This window comes from Balaenoptera borealis, assembly GCF_965194805.1.
Source record: "Balaenoptera borealis genome assembly, chromosome: 17".
In the NCBI taxonomy this organism is placed as follows: domain Eukaryota; kingdom Metazoa; phylum Chordata; class Mammalia; order Artiodactyla; family Balaenopteridae; genus Balaenoptera; species Balaenoptera borealis.
In genome coordinates this window covers 15383692-15397230 of record NC_138876.1, presented here as the reverse complement: position 1 = coordinate 15397230, position 13539 = coordinate 15383692, and the positions used below count along the sequence as shown (strand labels likewise).

At 44.0% G+C, this 13539-nt stretch overlaps 1 protein-coding gene across 1 annotated transcript in view; it reads left to right on the top strand.

The window, feature by feature from the left end:
* FER1L6 (fer-1 like family member 6) overlaps nt 1–13539 on the top strand; it is a 124991-nt gene that overhangs the window by 72277 nt on the left and 39175 nt on the right. Inside the window, exons 22-26 of the mRNA XM_082363035.1 lie at nt 585–734; nt 7558–7668; nt 7932–8093; nt 9228–9408; nt 11980–12197. Coding sequence (XP_082219161.1) covers nt 585–734; nt 7558–7668; nt 7932–8093; nt 9228–9408; nt 11980–12197 — 822 coding nt within the window. The remainder of the gene's footprint in view (nt 1–584; nt 735–7557; nt 7669–7931; nt 8094–9227; nt 9409–11979; nt 12198–13539) is intronic.

The following is a 13539-nucleotide window of genomic DNA, read 5'->3' as shown; positions in this document are numbered from 1 at the left end:
CAGTCATTGTGGAAAGCACATACATCTTTACATTAATCGTCATGGCCCTGTAAACAAGGCCCTATGCTCTTTTTAAGCATGAGGTTCAAAAAAGGTTGAGTAATTGGCCCAAGACCATAGATCTCCAAAGCAGTAGATTTGGGAACTCCAGCTCACGTTTGCCTGGACTCCAAACTTGTGTTCCCAGCCACAATGGTTCCCTGCTCTGGAGATCTTTTGGAATATTTGGTGCCACCTTATTTCTCCTTTTCCCCTTCAAGTGTACCCTGGGTGATTATTTTTACTTTATTCCACTGAACTCAATACACTGAGGAAAGGGATAACCCCTAAGACAGCCTTGAGCCAGGAAGCCCCTAAGATGACCCTCTTAGAGTTTTCCCTGAGAGCCCAGATGGATTCTGCTGCTCCCCAAGCCTGTGGGAAGAAGTGAGAGGGGCTTAGCAGAAGAAGAGAGTGAGATAGTAGCAGGAGGGAGACACTGAGGCTGACAGTCTTGTGAAGATTAATTACAAAATCACACTGACGCAGATCAGAACCAGGTAGATGACCACCAGGGGCAAAAATTCACTTCTTTTCTGCCCTAGGGGAAGCCAGAATATTTGGGTGCCACCGTGGCTGCTCCTGTTGTGAGGCTAGCCGACCAGGGCTATGAGCCCCCCAGGCTGTGTTACCACCCCATCTTTTGCGGGAACCTTTCTGGAGGGGACCTCCTTGCTGTATTTGAACTGCTGCAGGTAAGTGAACCAGAAGTGATGTCTGCACTAGCCGTCTATCTAGTCTACCTGGCCAGAGAAGCAGCCTCATGGGAAGTGTATGTCCATCACGTTATGCCTGGTCCCTCCCTGCTGTCCTGTGTCTGGAGACGGCTCCTTCTGGGGATCTGGGAGATGCCACTTAAGAACTCAGGTGACGGGTTGTTCCCAGAGCCTCTATGCTGCAAGTCAGCGTCCCAGGATGAAAGGTCCGTATGGATTTGGCCAGCAATGCTTGAGCAGTCCTACGCGTCAGACCCTGAGCTCCATACAGACCACAGGAGGATATAAAAGGGGAAGAGAGCAAACGTTTGTGGACACTCCCATGTGCCCCGTGTTGTGTTTGCTGCCTCACATACCTCTCATCACACTGAAACCTCCCTCAATCCTATTGAGGGAGGGATTATGATTCCCATTTTGCAGATAGTAAACTGAGGATTAATGTAATTGACTGACTTACCTTGTCATGCCGCTAGTCGGTGGTTGAGCTGAGAACTGAACTTAGACCTTTAAAGTCTTCTGCTCCTTACACTGTATCACAAAGTTTCCCAAAGGCATCGAGTTCTCAGTCTGTCCCACTAAGACATCGGGGAATTTATGAACATATGTCTAGGAGGACTTTTTCAGAAAGCAAATGCAGGATACTTAGGGAGGGAAGCTGAGCCTCTCAAGTCTGGCTGTCCAGTCAAGGACCAAATGGGACAGAGTGATGACCTGCAAAGAAATGACCAGGTGGGCCTGTACCAGAGAGATTTCTCTCCCTGACCATCCCAGTCACTGAGGGCAGGTGGCACTTACCCTTTGGGTCAGATCAATCCCTCTCTAGGAAAGCACATTTTCCAGAAATCCTAATTTTAAAAGATCTCTAGTAGAGAAACTAGAAGACAAACATTCCCAAGATGTACCAAATGAGTAAGAGGGAAGGTGCCAGAGTTGGATCCCATGAATATGGATCTCATTCCCACCACGTACTGGCGTGCGACCGTGAGTAAGCTACTTTATCTCTCTCTGCTTGACCTGCAAAATGGAGATGATAATTAACCTGCCTAAAGTGCCTGGCGTGGAATCAACACTCAACAAATGCTATCTATTTTATTATTATTAATATTATTATACCATGGAATATTAAAGCAAAATATCTAGTCCCATCTATTTATTCAGGTGAAGAAATTGAGCTGGATAGAACGGTAATGGCTTGCTGGATATGGCAGGTCGGAGCCTAGAATCCAGGTACACAGATTCCCCCGGGAGCTGAAGAGGCTGAAGAGCATTAGAGGTCGGGAACAGCTAGCTCTGGGGTTAGACTCACTTGTACTCAAATCCAAACTGCCCAAGTGTGCAGCCTGGGAGTTGCATACGACTACAGAGATGAATTCTGAAGTGCACCCAATCAGCCTTTGACTGTCGTCTGGTTTTTGCTCCACTTAAGGAAGAACTTTTTAAGGCTGGAGTGGCTGCCTTGGAGAAAGAGCGACCTCTCTCAGGGAACTGAAGCTGGATGAGCTCTTAAAGGGACAGAGTAGCAGGATCACAGGCGTCAGCTCCAGCTCTGTGATGGTTGTAGTCTAGGAGGGGAGGAGAGATGGACTAGGGAAATCTTTGTCTTACAAGTCTTAGCTTCTAAGATTCCAGGATGATCAACCAAGTGAGAGTCTAATAGAACCAGCTCTCACCAGATAGATGTGTGTTGCACAGAAACATGGACTGTCAGCCCTGAAAAGGATCTTCAAAATCAGCTGGTCCAGTCTTTCCTTTATTGAGAGTCCAGGTGATTTTAGGCTGTCAACGAGTCAAAATCTTAGGTTGAAAAATCTTAGGTTGTCAAAATCTTAGGTTGAAACCAGGTAGAGCATTAAATAACAGTGAATTAATGTCGAGGGAGTGTCGCCTTTTTTTCCTCAGGTTTATTGAGATATAATTGACATATAACGTTGTGTAAGTTTAAGGTGGGCAACATGATAATTTGATATATGTATATATTGCAAAATGATTACCACAATAAGATTAATGAACACATCCATCCATCATCTCACATAGTTAACCTTTTGTGTGTGTGTGTGTGTGTGTGTGTGTGTGTGTGTGTGTGGTGAGAACTTTTAAGATCTACTTTCATAGCAACTTTTAAGTGTACAATACAGTATTGTACCTGTAGTCACCATGCTATGCATTAGATCCCCAGAATTTATTCATCTTCTAACTGGAAGTTTGTACCCTTTGACCACCTTCACCCACTTTCCTCACCTCCCTACCCCTGGCAGCCACCAATCTACTCTCTGTTTCTGTGTTTGTTTTCTTTGTTTTAGATTCCACATATAACTGAGATCATACAGTATTGTCTTTCTCTTTGACTTATCTCACTTAGCATAATGCCCTCAAGGCCCATCCATATTGTTGTAAATGGAATTTTGCCTTTTTGGATCCTTCTAACTACTTTTAGAAGAAAGTCTCATGCCCATCTGTGAATATTACGTTTCTTAACCTGCAACCTTTCTTTTTAAGAAAGCATAGGCTTCAGCTTCAATGCCTCTAAAGAAACATCAATGTTATCTACAAGAACATTTCTCAAAGTCTGCTTCTTGGAACACTGGCCCCTCCAAACATAGTGAAAAGAAATTTTAAGAAATGCTACACATGACATATTCCAATAACATTATTTTGGTTTTGTTGGTTTTCTTTTTAAAGTTACTTTCCATTGATGGCCAGTGGTACTTGTTTTACGTAGCAACTTGAAGTTTCTTTTCTAAAAATGAAATTATATCTAATGAAAATGTTTACTAGATAATAACACAGATGGTAAAAGTGGTAGAAGAATGACTGATTTGGGAAAACCAGCTTCAGTACAATGCTTTCATTTTACATGTCAGAAAGATGAGGCTCCAGGTTAACTGGATGGGATTCAGTCAACTGCTCTTTTCATTGCATGAAGCTTCCTGAAGGGAGTCCCCTAATCCATCAATGAGGGGCTGGACCAGCTGATCCGAACAAGCCCTCTGAGGGCCTGGCTTTCTCCCAGTTCCACGGTCCCACCTCTGATCCTCCCTCCCTCCCTCCACAATGAGCTGGGCAGACTAGTTAGAGATACTGCTGCTTCCTGACAGCGGGGTGTCAGAGGCAAGCACCCTAAGAAACACAATTCATTAGGGTTTCATTAGGACTTCCTCTCAGTTGATTACGTGTGCAAAAATTAATTTGATCATCAATGCCACTGTCTCAGCATGTGGATCTCCTACACTCCAGGAAGGCGGGAGCTGGAAAACACCTTCATTTGTCGCCAGCGGCTCTCACTTTCCATCTGTGGGTGGTTTACCTTCAGCCCGTCTGTCTCCATTACTGAAAGGCTTCCCTGTCTCAGAAGAAGTGTGTAGTACCTGGGTTCTCCAGTGCCCCAGACTGAATTCCTTACCTCCATTTTCCTCCTCTACCCAGCTAGCTGACCCTGTTTTCCCAGTCCTGGCCCACTGCCCCCCTGTTCTCCTAGAATCTCTGCCTTGAGAATTCAGGCTCAGCTGTAATTCTTCACTCTGGGTTTGTATCCACGAGCAAGCCAATCATTCCAGCCAGGTGACTGTCCCTTGTTCCCATAGACCCTCGTTCGCATCAGGATTGTTCCACTGGCCTCTTTCCTGGTCTCCTAGCTTCCTCCTCTTTCTTGTTTGTTTCATCCTTCGCATTCCTTCCAGAACACAAGTCCACCATACCACTCTCCTCTTTAGACATCACCAATGGCTGTCTGTTTCTTATCTCCAGGAGCATTTCCTGAAATCTGTATCTTTGGAACACGAGTCCCTCTAAATACAGTAAAAAGAAAGTTTGGGAAATTCTTCATATTATGTCCCTCTTGGGACTTTGAAATGCCCATTACCATAGTAAAGACTCTGAGAAGTCAGCTATAAAGAAACTTTTGAAATTTCTTTCTTTTTTGAAATTCAACATTTCCCAAATGTTTGTGAGTACAAATATTTTCTTTTTGCATGGTAACTCTTAATATTTCATGAAAAGAAAATCTAGCCCATAGGAGAATGTCAGATTTCCATAGCTTAGCATTTAAGCTCTCCCCAAATTAATTTGTCTTCAAGCTGCCTTTTCAGGCTCACACTGCAGCACAATTACTCTGCACATACTGTGGCCTCTTTACAGCAGACTATTCTGAATTCTCAGACCTCACCGCACAAATGTGCTCCTCTGCTTTTAGCCATGCTGTCACCCTATTTCGAAATGTGTCCCTGCTCTGCCGACTCCACCCCCTGCACCCTATTTACCTGTTTAGGAAACTGATCATCCTCACAGTTCAGGACAAGAGTTGCCTCCTCCAGGCAGCTTCCCCTCCCCCACCTCAGTCAAATGTTTTCTCCTCTTCCATCCTACGTCACTTTGCCTCTTTTTCCATTTAATCCAGGCTTTTTTTTTTTTTTTTTTAGGATTTATTTATTTATTTAAATTTTTGGCTGCATTGGGCCATAGTTGCAGCACGCGGGGTCTTCGTTGAGGTGTCTGGGCTTCTCTCTAGTTGTGGCGTGCGGGTTTTCGCTTCTCTAGTTGAGGTGCACGAGCTCAGTAGTTGTGGCGTGCAGGCTTAGTTGCCCCGCGGCACGTGAGATCTTTCTTCCCTGACCAGGGATCGAACCAACGTCCCCTGCATTGTAAGGCAGATTCTTTGCCACTGGACCACCAGGGAAGTCCCAAACCTAGGCTTTGATAAAGGCAATTGTTTATAGCTTGTCTCCCTTAATCTGTAAATTTTTTGAAGACAAAGGCCCCAAGACAAGCAAAACGTATGGTACTTTTAAAAGCACGTCCAGAGGCACCATCCCATCCTGTGCCACCATCACAGCTGTTTTTGTGGCTTTATGTTTGGAGCCACAGGAGCAATTGGCTTTCCCAGGGAGGCGATGTTTTGCAGCCTGGATCGCTCACCTCCTCACCGCCCCGCAGTGTTCACCTCACCTTTTCCCAGCTCCTTTATCTGGTTTGGTTCGTTCTGCAGCTTCATTATCTTGAGCCTACTTGGCATTCGCAGTGACTGCTGTCTTCTTTTTCTGGGCTTTCTTATAATTAACTGAACCACATCTGCCGTTGCCAGCTAGAATATGTCTGTGAAAAAGAAATGGTGATATGTTTGTGCTTTGCAGGTTTTGATGAGCAATTAGGCTTTTTCGAGCATAGAGAGCTAATGTGTGTCAGCCAATAAACATTTATCAAGAACTCACTGGTTTTGGAGCATTACTTGAGAGTCTGAGAATAATAAAGTAAACAAAGGCTTCCTCTTGGCCAAGTCAGGCAAACTCCCCCAGCGAGGAAAACCTCCTGCTCCCAAGCAATGTTTAATAGAACATCTGGCTCCTGAGGGACTTGAAGGGTCAGCTGGCCCAATATCTGAAGCCCAGAGAGGGAAAGGCACTCATGCAGGGTCACACAGCAGAGCCTGGTTTCCGGGCTCAGTCCACTAATTTCTGCACTAAACCTCCAGAGAGGACACACTGTGTTCCAAGGACTGAAGATTAGGAGAATGGCCACAGTGGCTGGGACCAAATCAGGGTGGCTTCTTGAAAGACGTACATGTTGAGCCAGGTCTTGAAGGTAATGTGGGGTGCCCCACAAATGAGAAAGGCCCTCTCCTTAGGAGACTTTCTAAGTCCTTTGTGTGAGATTTCAATAAAGCATAGCAATTGTCCTCTTGTGGTTTTGTTAACTCCAAATGCACAGGAAATAACACCTTTTCCTGGAGTTCTGCCTTTAAAAGACTTCATTTTCTGTTTCACTGATTATGACTAGTCTCTATGTGATTAAATCAATCTCTTGTAGTGCACAGTGGGGGGATAGTTAAGTCTCAGAGATTTGGAATCTGATCAGAGCCCCCTCTCTATTCTACAGCTGTAATTCCCCTGTCATTTTTTTTTTTTGACTGAATATGTATACTTTAATGACAGAAAAAAATTAGATTTCAGCCATTTGTAAAATACTTGCATTTATCCTACATACTCAGAACATTCAACCATTACTTTACCACTCATAATTTTTCAGTTATTATTTAATGTCTATAGGTTTACTTATTTCCTATTTCTATAATATCTGCAAACATTTAGATACCAGAGATTTTTTAAAATGTTTATTCCTATACATATACTGCTTATATTCTTTAATGAATAAATCATCTGCAAAGGTGTTACTAGAATTTTTTGCTTCCAATATTGTCAGATAACATTCAAAACACTTCAAAGGTTTAAAATCCTACAGAGTACATTTTTCTGACCACTCTGTAAATCACGCAATACTTCTACAACAACACCATAAATTCAGAAATTAAGGAGACTACTTCTAAATTACCCAAAGGGTAAAGAATAAGTATGAAGGATATTAGAAAATATTATGAATTGAAAACTTGCTTTTCCAAAATTTTAATATGAAGCTTTAAAATTAATTTATTGTTCTTTTTAAACTTCAGATAAGTGTTTATGTAATTAATTTTCAAGAAAAAATGAAAAGAATGAAATACAATGAGGTTATGAGGATCTATCTGTCTTTTTTTCCTCTTCTCTATACTGTGAGCTTGCTGAAAGCTTATGAAACTATTAATTTGTGACACATTGTGAGTGCTCACTAAATGTTGATTACCCTTGTGAATGAATGCATTTGTAAATTAAGAAATTATTCACTGTGATAAAATGCATCATCTTGATATACATTTTAAGCTGGAAACATTCCTTTGGTTAAAACAGTGACAGTCTTGCCAATGAGGTCATTGTGTGGCAGCGTTCATTTTCCTTACCTCTCCCAATGTCTAACCAGCGCTTGATCCGTGTGGTAGGTCCCTGCGTCTGGGCTGCAAGGGCTCCCTCCCCTCGACCCACCCGATGTCACCCAGATCTACCCTGTTCCTGCCAGCATCCGGCCAGTGCTGAGTAAATACCAAGTGGAGGTATGGGGCCCGGAAGGACTGGGTTGTTCTTTGGGACTAAAGGGCACTGGTGCGTTGCAATCATGCCTGCACTGTGTCCGGGGACTTGAGGGGTGGGAAGGAGACGTAGCTGATGGGACGGAGCCACAAGGAGCCGCCCCATCCTTTCCTGGAAGAACACCCTGTGGTTCTCAGGCTGGCACGGCTGACCTTCCCACACCTGAGCCACACCTGCTGGCTCCTCCCTGGGCCTTTGTGTGACAGCCCTGCCATCCTCTCCTCAGGTTCTCTTCTGGGGAGTCCGAGAAATGAAGAAGGTGCAGCTCCTCTCGGTGGATCGTCCCCAGGTCCTCATCGAGTGTGGGGGGCATGGAGTCAAGTCCTGTGTGATCCAGAGCTACCAGAACAACCCAAACTTCAGCGTCCAGGCAGATGCTTTCGAAGTGGTGCGGGTCTCTCCCCTCCCCTCCCCCACCCGCTCATTCCCTTCATCTCCATAGATGCGACCCACTCCTTCCTGAACCTGACTTGGGGAGATGTTTCAGAGTTTCAGGTGCCCCACTACTCACGAGAAAGAACAGTTTAATTCAGTAAAAAGCCAGAATTTCAGAATGGGATAAAACAGACTTTTGTTGTTGTTTTGTTTTTAAAGGTTCTGGGTGTAGATCATATAGTAAATCAAAGAAGGTTGACAGTGGTTCCCAAAGTGTGGCCCCCAGTTTATCAGCATCACCTGTGAACTTATTAGAAATGCAGATTCTCAGGCCCTGCCCCAGAACTACTGAACCAGAGACTGTTGGGACTAGGGGGTAGGGCTCAGACACCTCTGGTTTAACAAGCCCTGCAGGTGACTCTGATACACACTGGAGTTTGGGAACCACTGGCCTGGAAGATACTGTCACGGAACTTACTACAATGGTTAGAGTTTTAAAAAATTATTTGTACATAGCGTGTCAAAAGCAATGTTTGACACCTGTGCTTTTGTTTATTTCAACACTTTTTTGTGCTCTGATTTGGAACCAATTGTGAAGTCAAAGTTTGCTTTGTCTAACCCAGTCAGCTCCAATGGACACAGATTCTGAATCAAGAAAGACTAGAATTAAAGAATGCGTACTGTGTTTGCAAACCTTCCACATCAGACTTTGTTGAGCCTCGGGGTTCACCAGGGTAAAGAAATGGATGGGGTGCTGGCCCCTCACGCTCAGCTCCATCTTAAATGGCTCAATTCTCATCTGCTTTATATCTTGGTTCTGGATTAATGTTCATCTGAGATGAAAGTTCGGATAAATACAGTAATGACAAAGTAAGAGGATTGAAGACTACTGCCATAGAGAATTTGGGAGTGTGTGATTTTTGCGATTTACACCTGGGGTGAACTGTTAGTGCCATCCCTCCTATGTTGGGTAATGACTCCCTGGCTTGAGAAGGCAGTGCTCCAGACTCTGGCGAGCTGCAGGGGTGACCTGGAGGGAAAGGACAGGCAGGGACAGAGGAAGGATGGGTGCCTGGCTTGCTTTGGTCCTACCCCCAGGCAGGTCAGCCCAGGCAGTGCCCCACTTCACCCCGGCCTCTCCCTGCAGGAGCTGCCTGAGAACGAGCTTCTGCACCCACCCCTGAGCATCTGCGTGGTGGACTGGAGAGCCTTTGGGAGGAGCACCCTCGTGGGCACCTACACCATCAACTGCTTGAAACAGTTTTTGTGTAAATCCAGGGAGCCCCTTGCCCTCACCTCACAGGTGGATGGAGCCCAAGTTGTGCAAGGTAGGAAGCTCCTTCTAGATTCTAGCGCCGTGGGCTACAAAACCGTGGTGCCTGCAGGATCTTTCTGAAGAATTTCCTGCGGTCCCCTCTACTTCTTAGCTGCCTCGTTCTGACTTTAAGCTTGACATCTGGGTCAACTCCTCTAAGAAGGCTTCTTTGAATGTGACTTCAGCTCCCTCCTGCCCCTATACCCTGACATTTTTCTTTGTTTGATGTTACTGTAATTTCTTCTGTTTTGGATTTCAGGTGCAGAGTCGAGTTAATTACGCTTCTCACTTCATGCTGTACAATCATCACTCGTCTGTGCAAGGCTTCTGTCTCATTATATCCACTGCCCCCCAGGCCTTATTCCCAGTCTCCTCCCCACTGTGGGCCCCGCCTCTGCTGATGCTTGTAAAATTTAAATCTATTTAATTGATATATTGTATGTGATATGATACGATAATCTTCATTTGGTTTTCTGCTACTCAAAGCTATGTTTTAAGATCTATGCATGTTGCCGTGGGTACTTTCCCTTGTTACCATGACCTGCTGCATCTACCCCACTTCGCTTTTGTTTTCCCCTCATATTGGACCACTGGGCTGCCTCCAACTCCCCACTTCCACAGAAAATGTTGTGATGAACATGCTGTGTGTGTTTGCTGAGGGCGAATCCTGTGTGGGATTTTCTTTGGAATATACACCCAGGAGAGAGATTACTGGCTCGCAGGGAATGTGTACATGTAATTTCATTAAGTACTTCCCTTGGGTGCTCCAGAGAGCTGTACTGGTTTGCACCAGTCTGCACCAGTCTACACCAGTCTATACCAGTCTATACCAGTCTATACCAGTCTACACCAGTCTATTCCTGCCATTACTGCTCTGAAGTCCCATTTCCCTCCTCCTCAACAGCACCTGCTATTATCCAACTTTCTGAGTTTTTGTTTCATTTTGTTTGGTGTTTGGTATTTGCCACTCAGATGGATATAAAGTAGTATCTAATTTTAATTTTAGCTTGGATTTCTCTGAGTACTACTGAGTTTGCACATTTTTTCATATGCTTGTCGCCATCTTGATTTTCCCTACTGTGATTTGCCTGTTCATACACTTTGCCCATGTTTTATGTGTTTCCTTTAATTTTCTTTTTTGTATATTTTAGATGTTAATATCTGTAGACTAGTGATACTGGTCATATCTTCCCCTAATCTGATAACTGCTAATCTTGTCTATAGTCCTCATCTTTGAGCAGAAATTCTTAATTTTGATGTAATCATATCCATCTGAATTTTAAACTTTATGGTTTATTCTTTTAGACTCTTGTTTAAGAAACCTTCTCTCACCCCTTGGTCACAAAGATCTTATATTTTCATGTGTCAGTGTTATGTTTTTATATTTTACACTTAGATCTTTAATAGAAGTAAAGATCTTTAAAGGGTTTAAGGTAGGGATCCAGCTACATTTATCTCCATAGAGTACATCATTTTCTTTCCCCCAGAGTCTACTAACTTTCCCCATTGATTTGTCCTGTCATCTTTTTCATAAATCAAATTGGCATACGCCCCAAGTCCATTTCTAAGCTTTCTATTCTGTCCCACTGATCTCTCCATCTCTGTGCCCAGGACAGAGTAGGTGCCTATTAAGTGTTTGTTGGGTTGAATTTACTATTGAAAAGTCAGCAGTAGCATGAAGGCCATGGCAGAAATGGAGGCTCTTGATTGGGCAGTGTTCCTAAGTACTGAATTCTACAGCACAAATGGAGAAAAGAGGACCCGTGACACAGACCAGCTGTTCAGTTAAAAATCTCATAAAGTCCAGGGACATAGCCTTGCTCCCTATCATGCACATGGACTCAGGTGCCCGGAGTTCTGCCAATGCTTGGGGAGTTCACAGACCTCTGCAGCCTCCAAGGTTTCCCCTGGTTAACACACTGGGGGAAGGCAATCAACACAGAGGACATGTGTCCTAAACCTTGATAAACACGATTCCTATGACCACAGTTATTTAAAATTACTCTGAGGGATCAATAATAAGTACAGTCACTTGTTGAGTACCTATTATGCCCCAGACACCTTACATCATGAGCTCTTTTATCTCCCAATGACATGGGTATTTTTACTCTCATTTTATAAATATGGAAAATGAGGTTCGGAGATGTTAGGAACTTGTCATATTTGAATCCAGGTCTGTCTGATTCCCAGTATGAGGTCCCTGAAATGATTACCCTGTATTGTAGCCCAGTTGCCTGACCCAAGGTACTTTCTTTTTAAAAAAAAAAAAAAGTTATTTATTTATTTTTGCTTGCATTGGGTCTTCATTGCTGTGCGCGGGCTTTCTCTAGCTACGGTGAGCGGGGGCTACTCTTCATTGCGGTGAGCGGGCTTCTCACTGCAGTGGCTTCTCTTGTTGCAGAGCACGGGCTGTAGGTGCGCGGGCTTCAGTAGTTGTGGCGCTCCGTCTTAGTTGCTCCGCAGCATGTGGGATCTTCCCGGACCAGAGCTCGAACCTGTGTCCCCTGCATTGGCAGGCAGATTCTTAACCACTGCACCACCAGGGAAGTCCTGACCCAATGTACTTTCATTTTGGCTATTTCAGATTCATTAATTTCCACTGAGCCTTCTGAGACCCCCAGCTCTGCTCAGGAGCTCCCAACAGATCAAATCTTTGTGGATATTGGGCCGCCTCCCACAGTGGTACCCAACTTGGCCCAGGTTCAGGCAGCCAGCCTCATTGATATCCCTGACTCATCCCCTATGCTGGAGACGGAACACAAACCTGCAGCCCAGGAGCCACCAAAAGACGGAAAAGCTAAGGTCGGAATGTCATCCCTCTTCATATTTACAAGGCACATTAGAGTTTGCTCAGGAGGTTTTAGATACTAATCCTCCCACCTACTAGCTGTGTGACCATGGCAAGCAACTTCACATTTCTGAGCATTAGTTTCTTCATCTGTAAAATGGGGACACCGATACCCATTTCACAGCATTGTCATAGAACCAGATAAGTCAGTGTATGTGAAATTAAAGTGCTAGTCAAATGTGACAGCAGTATTTAATTGAACAGAAACTCTTAATTCATCAGCTTGGAAAAACAATGGTTTCCTCATCGAGGCTTATTCCACAAATATTTTGAACCTACTTTGTACAACATCACGTGGGACCAAAAAGATGTGTCTTCTGGTCTAAATAAAAGTGAGACTTATCTTCAGTTAGCTGAGATTCTGGGAGGAGAGATGGATAAGTACACAAGACCATAAAATGGGGACATGAGTCATCTTTTAAGTCATAGTTTTAAGTGCAAAATCCTGGTGTATCTAGCAACTGACTTAAAGAAGAAAGCAGGTTTAAGAAAGTCCTAAGAGATGACCTGCCCAGCATATTGTAAAAGCTGAAATAAAAGGCATGGTAAGGTAGATGAATGGCTATTTTCTCAGGCTCTTCCCATCTCATCCAGGCTCAGCGTGACTCTCTGACAGCCCACGGGGTTCTCTCCATCCCACCAGCATTGTACCTGCCACGTTATGTTGCAAATTTCAGTTTGTTTGTTGCCACCATAAAACTGTGGGTTTCACCAGGTCAAAGATGATTTTTAAAAATATCTCTGTATCCCCTGCACTTGATAGAGTGGCTGGCACATCGTAGGTACCCGAGAGATGTCTGAGAGCAAATGGATGAAAAGTACACGATGACTTTGGCATGACACAGCTTTCTCCCCAAATGCTTCCCCTCTGCCACGTATGCGTCACACTGCTTCTCCTATCCGCCCATCACTTATGTTGTAGGTGTCATTTATTTGCACCTGTTCAAATCAGAAGTGATGCTAAAGGGGGATTGTCTGCCTTATGTCACTTAATCCTCATGACAGTGAAGTGAGAAGGTATTATTGTTCCTAGTTGAGGAAACTGAGAATCATAAAGTTTCTATTTTTGTTTCTATTATGTTTAGAAGCTAATTCCCTTTCTACTATATCACATTGTATCATGTAGCCGGCTTGTCTCCTCCACTGAATTTGAAGCTTCCCAAAAATAGGGATGATGTCTACCGCTTACATCCCCAATGTCAACCACAAAGTCTCATATCTGCTTGATAAATGTCAGATAAACTCATTAATGGATGACAGATTATTAAACTTTTATTTATTTAAGAGGGACAGAGA